The following is a 22155-nucleotide window of genomic DNA, read 5'->3' on the forward strand; positions in this document are numbered from 1 at the left end:
ACACATTGTCTGTAATGCAGCAGGGGCTGTGGAGTAGAGTGAATAGGTGGCATATGGCAGGTCCCTCTACAGGCCCACCGTTAGTCTGCCTGTCTTCACTCTGCTCCCCTCCTCTCTTCTCCTCTCCTGTTCTGTTCATTTCTCCCCTCAGCCTGACGGATGCACCCCCAGAAAATGTGCACAACAGCAGCTTTCAAGGACACACTTCTTATTGTCTGTGTACATTACAGTAATGTGCGTAGGTGCATGTACAGTGTTTGTGTGTGTGTTGGGGGAATATATGAGTGTGTCTGCATTTTCTATATTGACATTTAAACTAAACGATGGGGACGGCAAGCAGCCAGAATGGTGTGGTCATGCAGTTCGGACAGATGCTAGCTGACTGTGTGAGAGGGTCGCAGGAGACGTCAAAGTGTGGTAACCACACTCCGTGCTGTGTAGGGAGACATGTTGTACTGGAACCAGTAATGAGCCAGTAAAAGACTGGCCACTCGTGGGCCTCCCAGTACCGTATGGTAGGGAAGAAACACTCCTTGTTTGTCCCAAACCAACAGTCAGGATATGTTGGATTGGACCTCAGGGATTCTGAGGCATTCACATTTTGGTATGAGCAAGCGTTCACTGGAGAGCAACAATGTGCTCCTATCTTTGAATACAATTTTACTCAAAAGTCTCCTTAAATGTGTAAAAATGAACACTTTTATGCTATTCACCTTGGTGTTACTTTGAATAAGAAGCAAGTGGATTGGACTGTAACCACGATGGGCAGTATCAAATCATGTGTGTGGTCTTGCCTTACCTTTGGATGCCTCCGTTCCGTACGGGTTGCCCAGGCTGTCCATCAGGTCAGGTAGCCAGGCATCTCTGACTGCGGACTTGAAGACGTCACGGTTGTCAAGGCTTTGGATTGGCCGGAAGTTGCTCCTCAGGTATTCCACAGACTTCACATGGTCCTGCTGCTCTGTGGTAAAGATGGAGTAGAACGCCTCCAGCTAAAATAAAGAAAGAAAGAGAGAGGTAGAGAAAGAGAGCGGTAGAGAAAGAGAGCGGTAGAGAAAGAGAGAGGTAGAGAAAGAGAGCGGTAGAGAAAGAGAGAGATAGAGAAAGAGAGAGATAGAGAAAGAGATAGAGAAAGAGAGCGGTAGAGAAAGAGAGAGGTAGAGAAAGAGAGCGGTAGAGAAAGAGAGAGGTAGAGAAAGAGAAAGAGATAGAGAAAGAGAGCAGTAGAGAAAGAGAGAGGTAGAGAAAGAGAGAGATCGAGAAAGAGAGAGGTAGAGAAAGAGATAGAGAAAGAGAGCGGTAGAGAAAGAGAGCGGTAGAGAAAGAGAGAGGTAGAGAAAGAGAGCGGTAGAGAAAGAGAGAGATAGAGAAAGAGAGAGATCGAGAAAGAGAGAGGTAGAGAAAGAGATAGAGAAAGAGAGCGGTAGAGAAAGAGAGAGATAGAGAAAGAGAGAGATCGAGAAAGAGAGAGGTAGAGAAAGAGATAGAGAAAGAGAGCGGTAGAGAAAGAGAGCGGTAGAGAAAGAGAGAGATAGAGAAAGAGAGAGGTAGAGAAAGAGATAGAGAAAGAGAGAGGTAGAGAAAGAGAGAGATAGAGAGAGGAAGACAGAAAAACACACACCTTAAGGAGGAGAGAAATGACCATAATGCATGTTGAGGATATTGAAACCTCTGACATCATGTGAACTGGAAAATTGAATTCATGAGCTGATTTGTTTTGTTCATGGCATCTTTCAAGCAGCCAATGCCCAGTGAGATCCTATTTTCCTTTGCCCATACATGTGTAATGCTGTAATCTTGTTCCTAGCTGAGAGTCTAAGAGGCGTGAAGGGCCAAGCTAGCCCAGCCTAATCAGGGGAATAGCGTTCATGAAGCAAACACAAAAACATGCTGTCCCCCTCCTCTCCTCTCCTCAGCCCAGAGAAGAACAACCACCACCACAGAATAACCACTATCCGACCAGGAGCAGGGACCCAGGAAATAATCACAATAATCTGCCGAGCGGTTTAAGAGCTGCTTAAGATGATGAGTGCAAAGCCTGTCCGTCAACATCATGATGACACGCTAACGGCTACAGAAACAACATGAGCTGAGACTGATCATGTGAAAAACACACAGTCGATTTCGAGTGAAAAAAAAAGCGGATAGAGAAAGAGAGATGTAGGGAGGGAGGGTCTCATTTCCTCAGTGTGTGATTTGGTCAGGGAGTGGGAGTGAGGTTGTGGGATAAACAAGCAGTCGGTATGGTTACAGAGAGGGGGTTGGAACACTTCCCTGTCTGCTCGGCTCTGTGTGTGTTTACTAAGCAGACTGAGACTGGAGACCGAGGGAATACTCAGCTCAATGACTACCCCCTTCAGTGGCTGTGGAGGGTGTGTGTGTGTGTGTGTGTGTGTGTGTGTGTGTGTGTGTGTGTGTGTGTGTGTGTGTGTGCACCACAGATTTCTCTCATTTGACACTATAGGGAAGATGTATTCCAGCAGAATAGTAATGTATCTTCCATTCTTTAACAGGCCACATGTTATGTCCCTTAGACTGAGCCCTTCTATAGGCTGCATTGGCCATCATGGCTGATCTGCTAAACATCAGTAACCTCCAGCCCTGGCACAGACAGCACAGGCTCAAGCCAGGCCGTGTCGAAGCAATACGCTGCTCTCCACCAAATCTCTTAATCAGACTAGAATCTGCTAATCCCTAATATGGCAACACCCTCCTGAAAAAGCAGCTTATTCGGGTTGAAATCTCTTCCAGGCCTGCCAGAGGATTTCTGTCTTTGTGTGGAAATCACAGTGCGATTGGAGACTAATCCTTCCAGGAGTGACGCCGCACACACACACACACACACACACACACACAGACACACACACACACACACACACACACACACACACACACACACACACACACACACACACACACACACACACACACACACACACACACACACACACACACACACACACACGCACACACACACTTCTGTGACTAGTGAGGAAGGCATCTGTGATGGGGAGAGCAGAGGGTTAAGTGGCCTGGCGTGGCACACACTCACACACACCACACACACACACACACACACACACACACACACACACTCACACAGTCCAGATGTTACAAGTGGAAGCATTTTAGGCGGAGCTGTCGCTATGGAATAGCTGAGCATCGATCTGCTTTAAAAGCCACCCTTAAGCTACATCTGTCACTCCCAATGACCTACTTCCACCACTGATCAAGAACAAAAGACTGAGATGGAGGGAGAGAGAGAGGGAGAGAGATGAAGACATAGACAGAGGGGAGAGGGAGGGCACTGTCTTCTTTCCATGTTCTTTCATCTTGGCCAATGATGTTTTCTTCAAACCTCAGGACAAGGAAGGTGGTAACAATAGACTTCAAAGCCGAGTTGAATCAAATAAAAAAGATTGACTAATGGTCAGGGGTAAACATCCGGAGGATAGAGGATGGAGGATAGGAACGGTAATGATAAAGGATCAAAGTGACAGGAAGGAAGGACATGCTGCCTGGATGGATAGAGCCCCTGTAAGTCCTTGTCCTATTCATCAACACGACTCAAACATCTCCCTGATTCTTCATCACCTCTGATGTGTCGATCCGGGTAGCTAGCTAGGTCTCCGCCTCTCAGGAGAGTCTAAAAAAATACTTCTTATACCAGGAAGCTCTGTAGAGGTGCTGTGAAAACCCCCATTGTATATTCCATATATATCCCAGAACATTATTCATTGTTGACTGGATCTCAGGCAAAATCAAATAATCCGAAAGGTCAGGCTCAGAGTTCCTCCATGCTGCTTTTCATCTTCTCTACTCTGCCTCTCTGCTCTCTTCTAATTCAGAGGATGACAACAGACAAATCCCCTCTACTCTGCTACGAGACACCTGCTGTCTTCTGGTGAAGAAGCACCATTCACCTTGAGCTCCCATAAACACCCTATTGTAAAACATGTCTGCCATTTATCATTGTATTCAAGAGTAAAATAACATTTGCTCATTTTAAATGATCCTTCTACATAATATTGTAAATGTCCCTGATTAGAAACTGTGTTCATTTTACAGTAGGTTATAACAGCGAAGGTGTGTCTATCTTCTTCTGGCTGTGTGTGTGAATAACCGTTTCCTTTTTAGCTGTATACAGACAGTGGATGTCATGCTGGTTTTAAACAGGTTTTAAGTGTATGTGATAGTCTTGTTGCCGTACTATGCATGCAGCTGCTGTGGCCGCCCACCTTTCTGCTAGCTATTGAGGGTGCATAGACCTATGTACCAGTGTGCCATTTTGCATTCCGCAGTAGGTTATGCTGTTGCTTATGGGTGGTTTGTCTTCAGCTGAGCTCTATGTCGCAGCTCTATGAAGCAGCCAGTATGTGATTTAGCCAGCCAGTATGTGATTTAGGCAGCCAGTATGTGATTTAGCCAGCCAGTATGTGATTTAGCCAGACAGTGTGTAAGGGGAATATGAGCTAGTGATATTCAATTGGTACAAAGCTTTATGTATGAGTGACCTATCTCTGCGTGGGCCCAGAGCCAGCACCTCTCCTCCACAGCTTTTGAGCTGTCTGGTCCTTGACTAAGCTTTGGCAGATAAACACGGTCTGCCACCGAGCACGCTCACAGGGGGCAACGCTCGACCACCCCTCAACACCACAGCCCACACATTCCCTCTCTCACAGTCCTTTTCCTCCTCTTCCTCTGCTTCTTTCTCTCTTTACCTCTCCATCTCTAGCCATCTCTCTTTTTCTCTCCTCTCTTCATTCTCCCAATATCTATTTCTCTCCCTTTCCCTCTTCCTCTCCTGCTGTGTCCCCTTATATAAAGCCAATACTTCTTCCACATTTGGCTTCTTCCAGCCGCACTCTTAAGTAAACTCATTTGGCCTCATTAGAATGTAAGTTTGACAAATGTTCCCTGGACTGTTGGGGAGGAGAGAAGGACCCAGCGAGGCCAGGAACTGCACCATCCCATTACTAGCCATGTTTGTCTCAACCCAGTCACAAATACAAACATCACACATTAGGTATGTGAGAAAATTACAGCCCCCGGAAGAAAGAGGCCATTAGTCAGAGGAAAGAAGTCAGTGTGTTGTGTGTGTGTGTGAGAGAGAGAGAGAGAGAGAGAGAGAGAGAGAGAGAGAGAGAGAGAGAGAGAGAGAGAGAGAGAGAGAGAGAGAGAGAGAGAGAGAGAGAAAGAGAGAGAGAGAGCGATTTGGCCCTACACAGAGAGTACAAAGCGGCAGAATACCTGACCACTGTGACTGACCCAAAATTAAGGAAAGCTTTGACTATGTACAGACTCAGTGAGCATAGCCTTGCTATTGAGAAAGGCCGCCGTAGGCAGACATGGCTCTCAAGAGAAGACAGGCTATGTGCTCACTGCCCACAAAATGAGGTGGAAACTGAGCTGCACTTCCTAACCTCCTGCCCAATGTATGACCATATTAGAGAGACATATTTCCCTCAGATTACACAGATCCACAAAGAATTCGAAAACAAATCCAATTTTGATAAACTCCCATATCTACTGGATGAAATTCCACAGTGTGCCATCACAGCAGCAAGATTTGTGACCTGTTGCCACGAGAAAAGGGCAACCAGTGAAGAACAAACACCATTGTAAATACAACCCATATTTATGCTTATTTATTTTATCTTGTGTCCTTTAACCATTTGTACATTGTTAAAACACTGTATATATATAATATGACATTTGTAATGTCTTTATTGTTTTGAAACTTCTGTATGTGTAATGTTTACTGTTCATTTTTATTGTTTATTTCACTTTATATATTCACTTTATATATTATCTACCTCACTTGCTTTGGCAATGTTAACACGTTTCCCATGCCAATAAAGCCCTTGAATTGAATTGAATAGAGAGAGTGAGAGAGAGAGAGAGAGAGAGAGAGAGAGAGAGAGAGAGAGAGAGAGAGAGTGTGAGAGAGTGAGAGAGAGAGAGAGAGAGAGAGAGAGAGAGAGAGAGAGAAAGGAAGGAAGGAAGTGACTCACCTGTTTGTAGGAGAGGAACACAGGTCTGTTGAAGACGATCCACTCTACCACCTTGCTGCAGGGTGGGGTGGTGAGAGAGCCTGTGTAGCGATAGTAACCGCCCAACGATGACGGCAACAGATCCCTCAGAACAAAGGGCTCCAGGAAGGTTTCTTTCTCTGTGGGAGAACAAGCACAGTGACACAAGGAATCAGTATTGACCATTCAGTCACATCACATACAGACACTATAAACATGTAGTATATATCTATACTACGATGCTTGTGAATGAGAAAATATCCTTTTTGATTGGAATAAACAGGGTCATGGGGATTTAGGTATAACCCTCTAGTACTGATGTAAGTCGTCTAGTTTGGCTGCCATAAGGATTATTCAACCAGGCCTGAGTCAGAGCTGCTGTGTGTAACCACTGAATCTGGCCCCAGTGTCCCAGGCTACATCAGAACCCAATGGAAGACTCAAGATTGACACAAAAATACCCCTCTTATAGCTGATCACTCCCACTGAGGACAATCCGCCCATTTCCTTCCAAAATCCTTTTGTGATGGCAATGCTTACCAGTCAAAGACAACGATGGCATCCACACTTTGCCTAGGATAGAGATAAAGAGAGAGGCAAACCTCTTGTGCCATAACTTTTCATGACCAACAATGAGGAGTCTACCCCCAAACCCCTCTAAAATAGAGATAACAATGTAAATAACCTCCAAAGATGTGGAGAGGAAACAAAACAAAATGGCTGTATGAATCCTCCTGGCCCACATTTTCAATACATAACTAAACTGGGAATCCTATTGAGCAGGGGTGAAAAAGGGGCTTAGCGTGGTAGCAACGCACCACGAAGCCGCATCAGATTGGACGTGAATGGGAGAGCTGGGGGATTAAAGCCACTGCTGGAGAATAGAGGACAGAGAGAAGCAGGCACAGTAGCAGGGAAGGCACTATACTACTGCTTCTACCACAGCTGTACCACTAGCTAGGTTCACATGCTGTACTGTAGTCTACTGTACACTAAGCTATTTCAGCCTTTATAAATTCATTTCCAATCAGGGTTGGAGAGTGCAGAGTCAGTGGAGACTTCAAAGCCACTGTGAGACGCTGAATTAATGGACTTGTAATGCCAGTGAGGAGCGGGGAGTTCATTTCAGCGCTGTCACAGGAGACCACTGAGAAAGAACGGTTCACTGAGCTAACACTGAGCTAACACTGGACAATGTACATATACTGTACATACAGTACATGCAAGAGAATACAATGACGTACAGGGTTAGGGGAGTACAGTATGTCACCTCATCAGCCCCCCTCTCCTTTACATCCATCATATCCAGCATTAAGACACCACTGTATCATACAGCTGGGATGTATTTATTAGTAGATACTTGAATCACTCCTAAATCTTCATATTATGCCCCAGTACTTTTTCACAGCTCAAATCCCCACGTCTTCAGACAGACAAAAGTCTGTGGCTTACGGCATATTTCAAATCAAATCAAATTGTATTGGTCACATACACATGGTTAGCAGATGTTAATGCGACTGTAACGAAATGCTTGTGCTTTTAGTTCCAACAGTGCAGAAATATCTAACAAGTAATCTAACAAATTCACAACAACTACCTTTTACACACAAATGTAAAGGGATGAATATGTACATATAAATACATGGATGAGCGATGGCCATGCGGCATAGGCAAGATGCAGTAGATGGTATAGAATACAGTATATACATGAGATGAGATGAGTAATGTAGGATATGTAAACATTAATAAATGGTGTTATTTAAAGTGACGAGTGATACCTTTATTAAATCCATTACTTCATTGAGTCTGTATGTTGGCAGCAGTCACTCTATGTTGGTGATGGCTGATGTCTGATGGCCTGGAGATTGTTTTTCAGTCTCTCGGTCCCAGCTTTGCTGCACCTGTTCTGACCTAAACTTCTGTATGATAGCGGGGTGAACAGGCAGTGGCTCGGGTGGTTGTTGTCCTTGATGATCGTTTTGGCCTTCCTGTGACATGTAGGGGTCCTGGAGGGCAGGTAGTTTGCCCCCAGTGATGCGTTGTGCAGACCTCACTACCCTCTGGAGAGCTTGCGGTTGTGGGCGGAGCAGCTGCCGTACCAGGCGGTGATACAGCCCGACAGGATGCTCTAGATTGTGCATCTGTAAAAGTTTGTGAGTGCTTTAGGTGACAAGCCAAATTCCTTCAGCCTCCTGAGGTTGAAGAGGAGCTGTTGCACCACCTTCTTCACCAGGCTGTCTGTGTGGGTGGACCATTTCGGTTTGTCCGTGATGTGTACGCCGAGGAACTTAACTTTCCACCTTCTCCACTAATGTCCTGTCGATGTGGATGGGGGGATGCTCCCTCTGCTGTTTCCTGAAGTCCACGATCATCTCCTTTGTTTTGTTGACATTGAGTGACAGGTTATTGTCCTGACACCACACTCCAAGGGCCCTCACCTCCTACCTGTAGGACGTCTCGTCGTTGTTGGTAATCAAGCCTACCACTGTAGTGTCGTCTGCAAACGTGATGATTGAGTTGGAGGCGCGCATGGCCACGCAGAGAGAGGGCTGAGAACACACCCAATGTAGCCTATGATTTGCATGTGTAGATGGGCACCCACTGTACTGAGTGTACCTTACAGAGTCTCCTGCACTCATCGCGTTTATTCAAATAGGAAATGAATGAATGAAATGAATGAACAAAGGATTTTCATCGTTCCGGTAAGATTAAAGCCGGACAAAGCCTTGGGCGTCATTTAATGTACATGCATGTGTTGACTGGCCCCAGCTTAAATCCACTCGCAACATCTAACTCCTGCACAAGAGATATCTGAGCTGTAAACTACACACAGACACATACACATGCATGGTCTCACACAAGCACACACACACAGATACTCAGAACTGTGTCTGTAAGCACTAGGCGTCTCCTGATATGTGTCCTGAGGACGTGTCTTTGCGCCTAGATTCTGAACCGGCCCTTGACGTATAATTAAATATTAAGACTAAGTAACCTAATGGATGATTACTTGAGCAGACAGATTTCCTGTTCCACAGGCCCTGTGCTTAAAATAGCAGCAGAATGAGCTCCGTCGCCGCCACATTCATAATACAATTAAAAGGCCTTCCTTTGAGCCACAGGAAACACACAGAGCCATTGAAAACAGTGGATGGCTTCACAACGTTCTCACAACAAATCTTCCTCTGACACTTCTAACAAGTGTTTGTTTGTGCGTCTACGTGTGGATGGATCCCAGGGAACGGGATAGGATGTGTTGCAGTGTTAGGATTTATTTCAGCAGCGGTGGCAACGATTGTGAGAAAGGTTGGTGGGGGGGGGGGGGGGGGGGGGGGGTGTTGTTGGACGACTGTGAGAAGGTCACTTCTGGGGCATTCTGATAGGAAAATTAAATGATGTTCTCTTCTTTTGTTTCATTTTATCTCTTGAACCCAATGACATCACCAGACAATTCTGTACTAACCCCAGAGATGATTGATCTAGAGTAACATTACTGTTTCATAGCTGACAATCTTTACATTCATCTATTAATAGGGTTGGCTTATAGAGATGGTTAGAAAACGCAACAAAGTATCTGTCCCATTATGGCGTCTGTGAGCATGGGTAGTGCTATTGAGGCCATCTCCACTTTGAAGTAGTCAATGTTCTTCTTCCACTACTTCCATGAGATGGGAAAACACACTGAAAGGGTCCACACTGCCACCTGGAGTGTGTTGTTTAAACTGGTTTATAGCCAATTTGAGGATTTACTGCCACCTGCAGTTTTGGAATGTGTGCTCAAGAGTATAATACATTGGCTGTTCCTTCCTACTGACCTGGATGGAATTATGTGATCCTTCCTGAAACCAACACAATGCCACAAATGTCTCATGTTTTGAGGGAGCGTACAATTGGCATGCTGACTGCAGGAATGTCCACCAGGGCTGTTGCCAGAGAATTTAATATTAATTTCTCTATGCGAAGAAGATGTGTCGCGCTGCATGAGGCAGATGGTGGTCACACCAGATACTGACCGATTTTCTGATCCACGCCCCTACCTTTTTTTTAAGGTATCTGTGACCAACAGATGCAAATCTGTATTCCCAGTCATGTGAAATCCATAGATTAGGGTCTAATGAACTGTAACTCAGTAAAATCTTAGAAATTGTTGCATAATTATTTGTGTTCAGTGTAGTTGCATTGGAACTGAAACGATCTGATGAGAATCTGAGGAAGATATGTAACTTGTTGTAACTTGTTGTAACTTGTCCCTGTGATATTAAACGTCTCGGCAGAATAAAAAATAAATAATAATAATAGTATTTATGTTTTTCAGTGGCGCCAACGATTAGCAGTGGAGGTGTGGCGCTGCTAAATGAATATAGGGGAAACACTGTGTTGGAAGGAATAATTGTGTAGAATTTAGCATGTGTTTTGCTATTTGTGTGCTGGAAGTTTATGTGTGAGTTTGTGAGTATGTGTGTGTATGAGAATGCTTAATTCAAATCCATAAATCTTGAGAATCTCCCTCGCTCCCTCCCTCCCTCCGTGCCTGTCCCCTCCCCGTCTGGGGGCGGCAGAGCTTAAAATACATCTCTCCATTCACAACTGGGAGACAGCAAGAGACAGGCCTGTCAGCGGGGGAGGAAAGGGGGAGATGAGGGAGGCGGGGGACCCCACGGTCATATCTGTCTCGGATAAAGACAGTGCATATCTCACCCCCCGTCACGCTGCCTGGCCCTGGGCACGCCACAGTCTGCCTCCTCTCTCCCAGCCTTAGCTCTTCCTCCCTCTCTTCTCCCGTCACATTCCCTCCCTCCTTTTTGTCTTCCCCCAGCACACTCCCTTCTTTTCTGTTCTCTCCATTCACACTACCTCCCCTTCTCCTCTCCTCCTTTATACTGCCATCATCACACTCCCTCTGTCCTGTCCTCCCTCACGTTCCCTCCCATTTCCCGTTTCCAGTCATACTCCCTCTCTCCTCCTCTCTCGTCCAATCATATCTCCACCCTCTCACCACAGGACACCGCCAGAGCCCCCAGCAATAACACATGGCATCAAAGACACGAAGACAACGGGACTATCATTGTGACTGTCATGGTGACTGTCATTGTGAAATTGACGGGGAGGATAATTATGATATTGATGATGATGGCTTTCACTGGTTACACAAAAAATAACGTGACAACGAAGATTGTATCATCATCATCATTACTGTCATTACCATCATCATCACCATCTTGCAATATAGTTCTGCATTGTTTTACGATACAGATATAGCTCTGTCTGTAAGACAAATTCTTAATGTATTAGTATTTCAAAGTTACACAGACCTTCTACATCAGTGAGAGCTCAGTGAATCAAAGATCAGAGTAGTCTTTATCTTAGCCTGTCGAGTGCCTTAAGCCTTCACCCTTATAACACAATTCCTGTCAGATTTAGCAGCTTTATCTCATATCAGAGTTCAAACAATTACCCAACTATAATCACTACACCAAGGACACACCCATATCCCTCTGGTCTCATCCAGACAAGGCTTGAATTGTCTCTTGCAGATCTGCAAAAAATTGTGGGCAGAACCAACATTAATATTCCTAATAGTTTATTTTGTCTGTCGGGACTCCTGGGGGCAACCCGGGGTATGTTCAATATAATTAGGCAGTTGCAAAAAAAATGGACTACCCAATTACTGAAACACGAATGAAAAGGAGATGAGATATTACGGTGTTACATGCAACCTTGCAAAAATAATGTTGTTATCCTCAATGAACAAATGTTGGTCAATGACTGGTCAATTCATAGTCCCTCCTGGAATGATTGGGTGATGGAAGTGTCACTCACCATGATGGACTACGCCCCTCAGGCCATGGATAATGGGGTCCACTGCTGGGTTGTCCTTCAGTCCCACCTGACAACAAGAGGGGAGAGAGGAGCAGGAGACACATTAGAACCTGGGTTATATCTAATACATTGAAATCTAACATTGATTCAACACCCTCTGATACTTTCACCCAACAAAGAGAGAAAACAGTAGTTACAGAAAGAGAAGGGAGGGCAGAGAGCGAGGGAGAGAGAGAGGATAGAGAGGGGGGAGAGAGGGAGGGAGGATAGAGAGGGGAGAGAGAGGAGAGAGAGGGGGGGAGGGCAGAGAGAGAGGGAGAGAGAGAGAGGATAGAGAGGGGGGAGAGAGGGAGGGAGGATAGAGAGGGGAGAGAGAGGAGAGAGAAAGAGAAAGAAAGAGCGAGAGAGAGAGAGAGAGAGAGAGAGAGAGAGAGAGAGAGAGAGAGAGTGGGAGAGAGAGAGAGTGGGAGGGCAGAGAGAGGGAGAGAGAGAGGACAGAGAGGGGGGAGAGAGGGAGGATAGAGAGGGGAGAGAGAGGAGAGAGAGGGGGGAGGGCAGAGAGAGAGGGAGAGAGAGAGAGGATAGAGAGGGGGGAGAGAGGGAGGGAGGATAGAGAGGGGAGAGAGAGGAGAGAGAAAGAGAAAGAAAGAGCGAGAGAGAGAGAGAGAGAGAGAGAGAGAGAGAGAGAGAGAGAGAGAGAGTGGGAGAGAGAGAGAGTGGGAGGGCAGAGAGAGGGAGAGAGAGAGGACAGAGAGGGGGGAGAGAGGGAGGATAGAGAGGGGAGAGAGAGGGGGTAAGTCAATTTCTTGTAGAGTGAGTACAATCTCGTATGGTGAGAACAATCAGAGTCAATCAGAAGTCTGTTTGACCTGAGCCGGAGGAGCAATACACATGACGTCAATGGACTCTATAACTATGTAGGTCATACAGCTAGCCAAACAGGCACACACTCAGGCACTCAGAATATGTTTTTAAAACACAGCTGAAATGGGGTGACAGATAGTCCATGTCTTTGAGCAGCAGAGCAGCAGGTAAAGTAGGGAGAAAATGACTGTGATTAGCACTACTGAGAGATGGAGGAAGATGCAAAAATACACATCATTACCCTACGTCATTATTTCATCTCACAGAAAGGTTGAAAGGAGTGTTAAAAACAGGATTGCTATCTTTTTCCTGGCACTCAGCAGGGGGAGACAAGGAAAGGAAGCCATATTTAAGTATTGGGACAAAGCCCCACACTGAGCTTCAACACACTTCAATGGTGTCCTTTCCTTTTCTCCTCACATGGAGAGACGAGGAAGACCCCTCCTGCAGGACATCATTGTAAATAGCATCAGAGACTAACCTAACAGTTACAGGTGCAACCTTCCCTGCTACCTTCTTTCCTTCCTTCCTTCCTCACCCTCCCAAGACACTCCTTTGTTCTTCACTGACCCACTAAGTCCATGGTCTTCATTTTTCAACCATGTGCACATTTCGGAGTAAATTCTGGCATACTTGGATTTGCTTCCACAACAAATTCTTAGGATTTATACATACAGTGGGGCAAGAAAGTATTTAGTCAGCCACCAATTGTGCAAGTTCTCCCACTTAAAAAGATGAGAGAGGCCTGTAATATTCATCATAGGTACACTTCAACTATGACAGACAAAATGAGAAAAGAAAATCCAGAAAATCACATTGTAGGATTTTTTATGAATTTATTTGCAAATTATGGTGGAAAATAAGTATTTGGTCACCTACAAACAAGCAAGATTTCTGTCTCTCACAGACCTGTAACTTCTTCTTTAAGAGGCTCCTCTGTCCTCCACTCATTACCTGTATTAATGGCACCTGTTTGAACTTGTTATCAGTATAAAAGACACCTGTCCACAACCTCAAACAGTCACACTCCAAACTCCACTATGGCCAAGACCAAAGAGCTGTCAAAGGACACCAGAAACAAAATTGTAGACCTGCACCAGGCTGGGAAGACTGAATCTGCAATAGGTAAGCAGCTTGGTTTGAAGAAATCAACTGTGGGAGCAATTATTAGGAAATGGAAGACATACAAGACCACTGATAATCTCCCTCGATCTGGGGCTCCACGCAAGATCTCACCCCGTGGGGTCAAAATGATCACAAGAACAGTGAGCAAAAATCTCAGAACCACACGGGGGGACCTAGTGAATGACCTGCAGAGAGCTGGGACCAAAGTAACAAAGCCTACCATCAGTAACACACTACGCCGCTAGGGACACAAATCCTGCAGTGCCCGACGTGTCCCCCTGCTTAAGCCAGTACATGTCCAGGCCCGTCTGAAGTTTACTAGAGAGCATTTGGATGATCCAGAAGAAGATTGGGAGAATGTCATATGGTCAGATGAAATCAAAATATAACTTTTTGGTAAAAACTCAACTCACCGTGTTTGGAGGACAAAGAATGCTGAGTTGCATCCAAATAACACCATACCTACTGTGAAGCATGGGGGTGGAAACATCATGCTTTGGGGCTGTTTTTCTGCAAAGGGACCAGGACAACTGATCCGTGTAAAGGAAATAATGAATGGGGCCATGTATCGTAAGATTTTGAGTGAAAACCTCCTTCCATCAGCAAGGGCATTGAAGATGAAACATGGCTGGGTCTTTCAGCATGACAATGATGCCAAACACACCGCCCGGGCAACGAAGGAGTGGCTTCGTAAGAAGCATTTCAAGGTCCTGGAGTGGCCTAGCCAGTCTCCAGATCTCAACCCCATAGAAAATCTTTAGAGGGAGTTGAAAGTCCGTGTTGCCCAGCAACAGCCCCAAAACATCACTGCTCTAGAGGAGATCTGCATGGCGGAATGGGCCAAAATACCAGCAACAGTGTGTGAAAACCTTGTGAACACTTACAGAAAACGTTTGACCTCTGTCATTGCCAACAAAGGGTATATAACAAAGTATTGAGATAAACTTTTGTTATTGACCACATACTTATTTTCCACCATAATTTGCAAATGAATATATTACAAATCCTACAATGTGATTTTCTGGATTTTTTTTCTCATTTTGTCTGTCATAGTTGAAGTGTACCTATGATAAAAATTACAGGCCTCTCTCATCTTTTTAAGTGGGAGAACTTGCACAATTGGTGGCTAACTAAATACTTTTTTGCCCCACTGTATATGCATGTTTTCATTGATAAATCAGAGTCATACTATATTTGGGCGCTCGTGAACCCTACAACCTCCATTCACCTATTATGGTAACAAAAACGCCCTCATTTGCTGTATAATTTGGAGATGTTGGAACGAGGCCATGACAGTTTCTAAAAGAAAGCGCATCGGCAAATTTGATCACACTTATGTAGAGGTGTGGGCAGAATGTTTGAATCTTTTGCAGTGGTCTTTTTCAAACAAAAAATACATGTCACCTATAGCGAGTGTCAACACTGCAGCACATTCTGTAAGTTTGATTGTCTATTTGAACAATTTAAAAGTAAATGCTACAGCACACTACTATGGAACATCTGAATTGTTATTTAATAGATTTAGTTTTTTATTTCCTGCCTTGGTATTGGCTCTGCGTTTAAATAGGCTATGATGTTGTGATTCTATCACACAGCAATACTGTAGCCTGCACATACTGTCAAATATTTTAAATTGGCTACCAGTCTATTTACTTTCGAGCATGTTTGGCTATTAAATGAGCGATGGATAAATGGTAGGCTAATAATGATTGTGTAGCGGGAATAAACCAATAAACCAGACATGTCACAAAGCAGACATGTCCTGCAATGTGATCATGATTTAGGCCTATCTAATACAAGTAAAAGAAACACATGCAGCCATATGGACTCCTCACCAACGGCCAATGCATCTGTCTTATCATTAGGCGTACGCTATAATGTTTTTATTAACCAACCATTTTTATAATTCACTTCCAAATAACAATATTTGCTTGGAATACAATTGATCAACCACTAGAAGTTGTACGAACGCATGGTCTGAGTTTTGCGCGACGATACGCACACTTTACCGTCAAGTTCAAAATGGATAAATACCAGCTTTTGCGGGAAAAATAGTGCACGAAAGGTTTAGAGTATTTTATGGTACGCACGCACCTTCGATAAATGAGGCCCCAGGTCTCAGCCACCTCCGTTAACTCCCACTTTGATGTGTCGTAACCACCCACTGTCTTCCTCTGTTCCTCTGTTCGCACTCACCGTGTGAGGCATCGTACATCTACCACAATCCTTTGAGTTCTCTCCCACTGCACCTCTTTTCTTTAAAAAAAATCATGTTTTTGGCAGATGGCAAACCACAGAGAGCTCTGAATGACTGTATCTGCACTGGGGTTTTATTTAAGCAGAGCCATGCGCCAAATCTGCCTACCTAAGACAGCCCTCTGCCAAGAACGACAGAGGGAGAGAGATGGCTTCAAAGATAGAGACGGGGGGTTAGGAGAAAAAGAGAAAGGGAGGGAGGCAGAAAGAGAAAGATGGAGAGCGTGACCATGGGAATTATAGTTTCATTATTAATAATTGTCTGTTAAAGCCTGCAACTCTGTCCCCTGGGGACCTTCTCCATGGGGTTACATGCTGTGTCTGTTCCTACATGGCCCAGTACCGTGGTACTGTACTGTGCTGTGGTACATGGCCAGTACCACAGCACAGTCCCTCTCCCCATGCAGGCAGTCTGACTCAGGCAAACGACACCATAGAGACACGGCAGAAAGACCAGGCCAGAGCCACATGACATCTCATCTTGCTATCATCCATCCAACAGCCCTGATGCACATGCATTTCCCTTCTCAGTGACACGAGTGCTAAAGAATAGCTGTGTGCTTACGGCTTTTGGACCTTTATTATCTGTATTCCCACGTAAAAATGGCAACTCCGATCAAATTAAGAGAAGCGTATTTTGCGGCGATATCAACTTAAAGTGCTCCATCTTCTTTCTGAGGATGGTGACGTCGGTGGCAGTCGATTCTTCCAGCTGACGAATGTCCCGCTGTAACCAAGGTGACTGGTGACAGAGAGAGGAAGCAGAGACAAAGTGTCTAGGCCGTCCCGCTTCATCAACAACTAGCCTGGCTGGAGGGCCAAAACACTATTACAGTACCAGGCCTTGCCTCCTCCTCAATTTACTACTTAATGAATGGCTAACACCAACAAGTGCACAATTGTATGAATTCCTTTTCTTTGTTAAAATCTGGAGCTCATTTCTCATTAAGGTTGAACTCTGCTGAACTGGTGGCAGCACTGTGGCGTTATAATTGAGATAATTGATACAGTGAGGAATGGAGAGTCACCTAAATGAAAGACAAAACACTCCTCCATCACCTAAAAGACACTGCCTCTCCTTAATGTACTGTACACCGTGGCTGAGTTATTCAGAAGTAAACTTCCTGTTACAATAGTAATGCTTGCTCCAGTAAGTATTACACCTCTGAGAGCGATGCTGGGACTGGGTCTGCTCTGCTCACACGTGTGTATCTGAATGAGCGTACAGTGAATCACTGAGCATGTAGACTGTAAATAAGCCAATAAAACTGTAATGATAGATGTTACTATCACAATCTATTTCAATCAAGGTGCGAGGGTGGGCCGTAAAGGCAATGGGAGCCGCTGCCCTGAGAGCTCACGTGAGCCGATAGGGACAATTTGTTCTGTATGGCAACCGACATCATTTAATTAATATGTGCTACAGCTAGAGAACAATCTAATCACCACACACACACACACACACACACACACACACACACACACACACACACACACACACACACACACACACACATGCTGACTGAGACACACGCACACTCACTGAAAGTATACACACGCATACACAGGCAGAGATGAACTCTCCTTGAAGGGGGTCACTTGATTGATAAATGTCTTCAGTTGTTATAGCTAGGACGATAAACCGGAAATTACTGACAACTTGCTAACTCATACCGAAGACATTTTGCATACATTTGAATTTGCAAGTTCACATACACTTTAGCCAAATACATTTAAACTCAGTTTTTCACAATTGCTGACATGTAATCCCTGTCTTAGGTCAGATATGATCACCACTTAATTTTAAGAATGTGAAATGTCAGAATAATAGTAGAGAGAATGATATAATTCAGCTTTTATTTCTTTCATCACATTCCCAGTGGGTCAGAAATTTACATACACTCAATTAGTATTTGGTAGCATTTCCTTTAAACTGTTTAACTTGAGTCAAATGTTTTGGGTAGCCTTCCACAAGCTTCCCACAATAAGTTGGGTTAATTTTGTCCCATTCCTCTTGACAGAGCTGGTGTAACTGAGTGTAACTGAGTAGCCTCGTTCATAAGTGGGGGGAAATTAATGGAGACAAAGAAAATGCTGTCCCAGAAATCCAAGAACAATAACTGCCAAAGAAGGACGCTGTGTCAGTTGTTTGGGCTTATTTTGGTTTTAAACCTAGTGACAACGAGCAGGGTGAGGCAGTGTGCTTGAACTGTAGCAACCACTCAAGGTAACAGAAGCAACGTTTCCTCCATTTGTAACACAACATGACGAATGCATGGCAAAGAAAAACTATGCCAACAAGCGTCATGACAAGAATCGTTTGCACACACACAACTCCCTATCCAACACACTCACCGATGGAATGAAATAACAGATGCCATAACGTACCACATCGCAAAAGACACAGCCCCAAATTCAACAGTTGAACAAAGTGGGTTCAAGAAGATGGTTCACACTCTGGACAAGAAATACAAAATGCCACGTACAGGACAACATCGGATCTGAAACAGGTGCACTATTTCACATCAACAAAGGGAGCCCTATATGTCATTGACACTGCGCTACATCCATGTCGACTGGAAGCTGTGCAGCAGGTGCTAGCAGAGCAGACTGCCTACTTTCCAGAGGAACACACTGGGGAGATAATAGCCCAGGTCAGGGGTCAGGGGCCAGGGGCTGCAGGACTCGCTAGCAGCCTGGGATCAGCCAAAGGAGAAGCAGGTGTGCACCACAACAGACGGTGGGGCAATATTCGTGAAAGCCACCAACCTAAATGTATGGACAGGGTTGCAGTGTTTAGGCCATCGACTTCACCTCGCCATCGGTATTTATTTTGAGCAAAAAGTCACAGGCCGACATTTTGATTGTGTTTGAAGCAAATAATATGCTGCATTTACCAAACACCAATATACTAGTGGAGAAGAACTTGGTATGAAATACTTCTACATTTAAAATCAGAAATAACTGCATAACTAAATGTATGTTTAAAATACGGGTATTTTTCTGAAGCAGCATTATATCATCTTATAAATCATATGCTGGGTCACCTGGTAACCAAACTTAGGATAATATATCATGCCAATTTCTTTGACATGGTGTAAAAATAGAGCTAATGGAGAGTAACTGTGCACCTCCCCCAAAATGTTTTTTATTGCAATTTATCTTTTATCACAAAATAATTGTCAATTTATCGCCCAGAACTAGTAGTTTGTGTGTGTATTGATTTGTTCTCTGTAAGCAGTGAGGTTGCTATTAGCCAGTAGTCTTGATGTTGTGTGGATACGCAGCCTGGTGGGGTTGTGTAACTTGGCAGGAGAGGAGAGGAGCTTTAAGGTTATCACCATAGAGGGAAGCCTCACTTTTGAACAGGATACCTAATCACGATAACCACCCCGAGAGATACATCCACTCTCCAGGTCTGCCAGATACTGGCTATCTGGCAATCAGTTTGGGGGCTCATTGTGTGTGTGTGTATGTGTGTTCGTGTGAAAATAAGTCTATCAATTTCTCTGTGCTCTGCATTCTACATTGGGCGTTGTTACAGTGGTTTCTCCTTTAAATGTTGCAGCGTATTGCGGCGCAGCTTGCATGGTGACGCAGAATTCTATGGCACGTTATTTAAGTGTGAACCACTGGTACCATTAATGCTAGTTAGTGCTAGTTTGACCACCAGAAGGCATCTTTGAGAAGCATTTGATAGCCTTCAATAATGGCTGTACTAGAGAATGCGGGCACGCGGGAGACCGGGGTTCAATTCCCTGACGGGGAGGAAGGAGTAGGCTGTCCTTGTAAATAAGAATTTGTTCTTAACTGACTTGCCTAGTTAAATAAAGGTTACACTAAGAGCTTAACATTTCTACACCCTAATTTTCTAATTCTAGTCTAACCAATACCCAAACGGAGATTCAGTGAAAAAAATGAATCTCATTGATTTATCAAGACCAGCCCCCATTCTTGTCTCAGAGCAGCGTGAAACGGTGCTAAAATAGTTCACTTCAATATGCTTTCTAAATAAGTAAATCTACACCACTTTTAACAGCACATTACTCAACACTAGTGAGACTCATGTCGCCTACAGTATATCATAAAATATGGCGTGACGCTCCGCCAATAATTACATACAGTATAGAGGATTGGAGGATATTTCTGTAATTCAGTGATATTTATTCCCGTAGTAATTCATTATGGATCCATAACTAAATCAACATTGGCATTTTGAAAGAGTATTTTTACCATTATTTTATTAATGAAAGCATAAAGATGCCATTATTAGTTACATTATTTTAGTTTGAATGTGCAGACTGGCACTAAGAACAGAAAAGCGGGAACGTTTCCCTTGTCAGCGCCACTATAAGTGCAATGCCCCTTAGTGTTGCCAGTGTGGCTGGGTAGGGGTCCACTACCCTCCCCCTTCCTCCTCCTCCCTTCCTCATTCTCTAGGTAGGTCTTCTGTGCGCGGCTCTGCGGCCCATCCCGTGCTCCCTGCCATCGTGCCTTGAACCTCGTGTACAGTTTCCATACATCTCAGCCAAATACATTACAAATCAAATTCCCGACATTAAATCCTAGTAAAAATTCCCTGTCTTAGGTCACTTAGGATCACCACTTTATTATAAGAGTGTGAAATATCAGAATAATAGTAGAGAGAATGATTTATTTCAGCTTTTATTTCTTTCATCACATTTCCAGTGGGTCAGAAGTTTACATACACTCAATTAGTATTTGGTAGCATTGCTTTTAAATTGTTTAACTTGGGTCAAACGTTTTGGGTAGCCTTCCACAAGCTTCCCACAATAAGTTGGGTGAATTTTGGTCCGTTCCTCCTGACAGGGCTGGTGTAACTGAGTCAGGTTTGATAGCCACTCCAATACCTTGACTTTGTTGTCCTTAAGCCATTTTACCACAACTTTGGAAGTATGCTTGGGGACATTGTCCATTTGGAAGACACTTTTGCGACCAAGCTTTAACTTCCTGACTGATGTCTTGAGATGTTGCTTTAACATATCCACATAATTGAACTCCCTCATGAAGCCATCTATTTTGTGAAGTGCACTTGTCCCTCCTGTACCAAAAATCCCCACAACATGATGCTGCCACGCCCGTGCTTCACGGTTGGGATTGTGTTCTTCGGCAAGCCTCCCCCCTTTTCCTCTAAACATAACGATGGTCATTATGGCCAAATTTTTGTTTCATCAGACCAGAGGACATTTCTACAAAAAGTACTATCTTTATCCCCATGTGCAGTTGCAAACCGTAGTCTGGCTTTTTTTGTGGATGTTTTGGAGCAGTGGCTTCTTCCTTGCTGAGCGGCCTTTCAGGTTATGTCGATATAGGACTTGTTTTACTGTGGATATAGATACTTTTGTACCTGTTTCTTCCAGGATCTTCACAGGGTCCTTTGCTGTTCTGGGATTGATTTGCACTTTTTTGCACCAAAGTACGTTCGGCTCTAGGAGACAGAACACGTCTCCTTCCTGAGTGGTATGATGGCTGCGTAGTCCCATGGTGTTTACTCTTGCGTACTATTGTTTGTACAGAACGTGGTACCTTCAGGCGTTTGGAAATTGCTCCCAAGGATGAACCAGACTTGTGGAGGTCAACAATTTTTTTTCTGAGGTCTTGCCTGATTTCTTTTGATTTTCCCATGATGTCAAACAATTGTTGGAAAAATTACTTGTGTCATGCACAAAGTAGATGTCCTAACCGACTTGCCAAAACTATAGTTTGTTAACAAGAAATGTGTGGAGTGGTTGAAAAACGAGTTTTAATGACTCCAACCTAAGTGTTTGTAAACTTCTCACTTCCACTGTATGTTGTTCGGCTAAAAACAGGGTTAATAATATATCTGTGAGAATATCCAACAGGCTTTTATATCATTTTTAATTAATATAATAATAATAATTGCTTTGTTTAAAAAATAACACTATTTTGGAGATGATTTTGTTTTCAAATAATGTAAAATGAGTGAGAAAAAGGCCATTCTTGAACATGGGGTGAGAAATTGTTACTATTTTGTAAATAAAGCCAAATTGTTATTTAGAATGATTTTTTTCTGATT

At 44.1% G+C, this 22155-nt stretch overlaps 1 protein-coding gene across 1 annotated transcript in view; it reads right to left on the reverse strand.

The window, feature by feature from the left end:
• Positions 1-22155, reverse strand: part of ptprga (protein tyrosine phosphatase receptor type Ga) — a 277448-nt gene that overhangs the window by 36110 nt on the left and 219183 nt on the right. The window contains exons 6-8 of the mRNA XM_036983482.1: positions 11853-11919; positions 6015-6172; positions 800-992 (exon numbers count right to left, since the gene is read on the reverse strand). Of these exons, the coding sequence (XP_036839377.1) occupies positions 800-992; positions 6015-6172; positions 11853-11919 (418 nt within the window). The remainder of the gene's footprint in view (positions 1-799; positions 993-6014; positions 6173-11852; positions 11920-22155) is intronic.

The sequence above is a fragment of the Oncorhynchus mykiss genome, chromosome 7 (assembly GCF_013265735.2).
Source record: "Oncorhynchus mykiss isolate Arlee chromosome 7, USDA_OmykA_1.1, whole genome shotgun sequence".
NCBI lineage: Eukaryota > Metazoa > Chordata > Actinopteri > Salmoniformes > Salmonidae > Oncorhynchus > Oncorhynchus mykiss.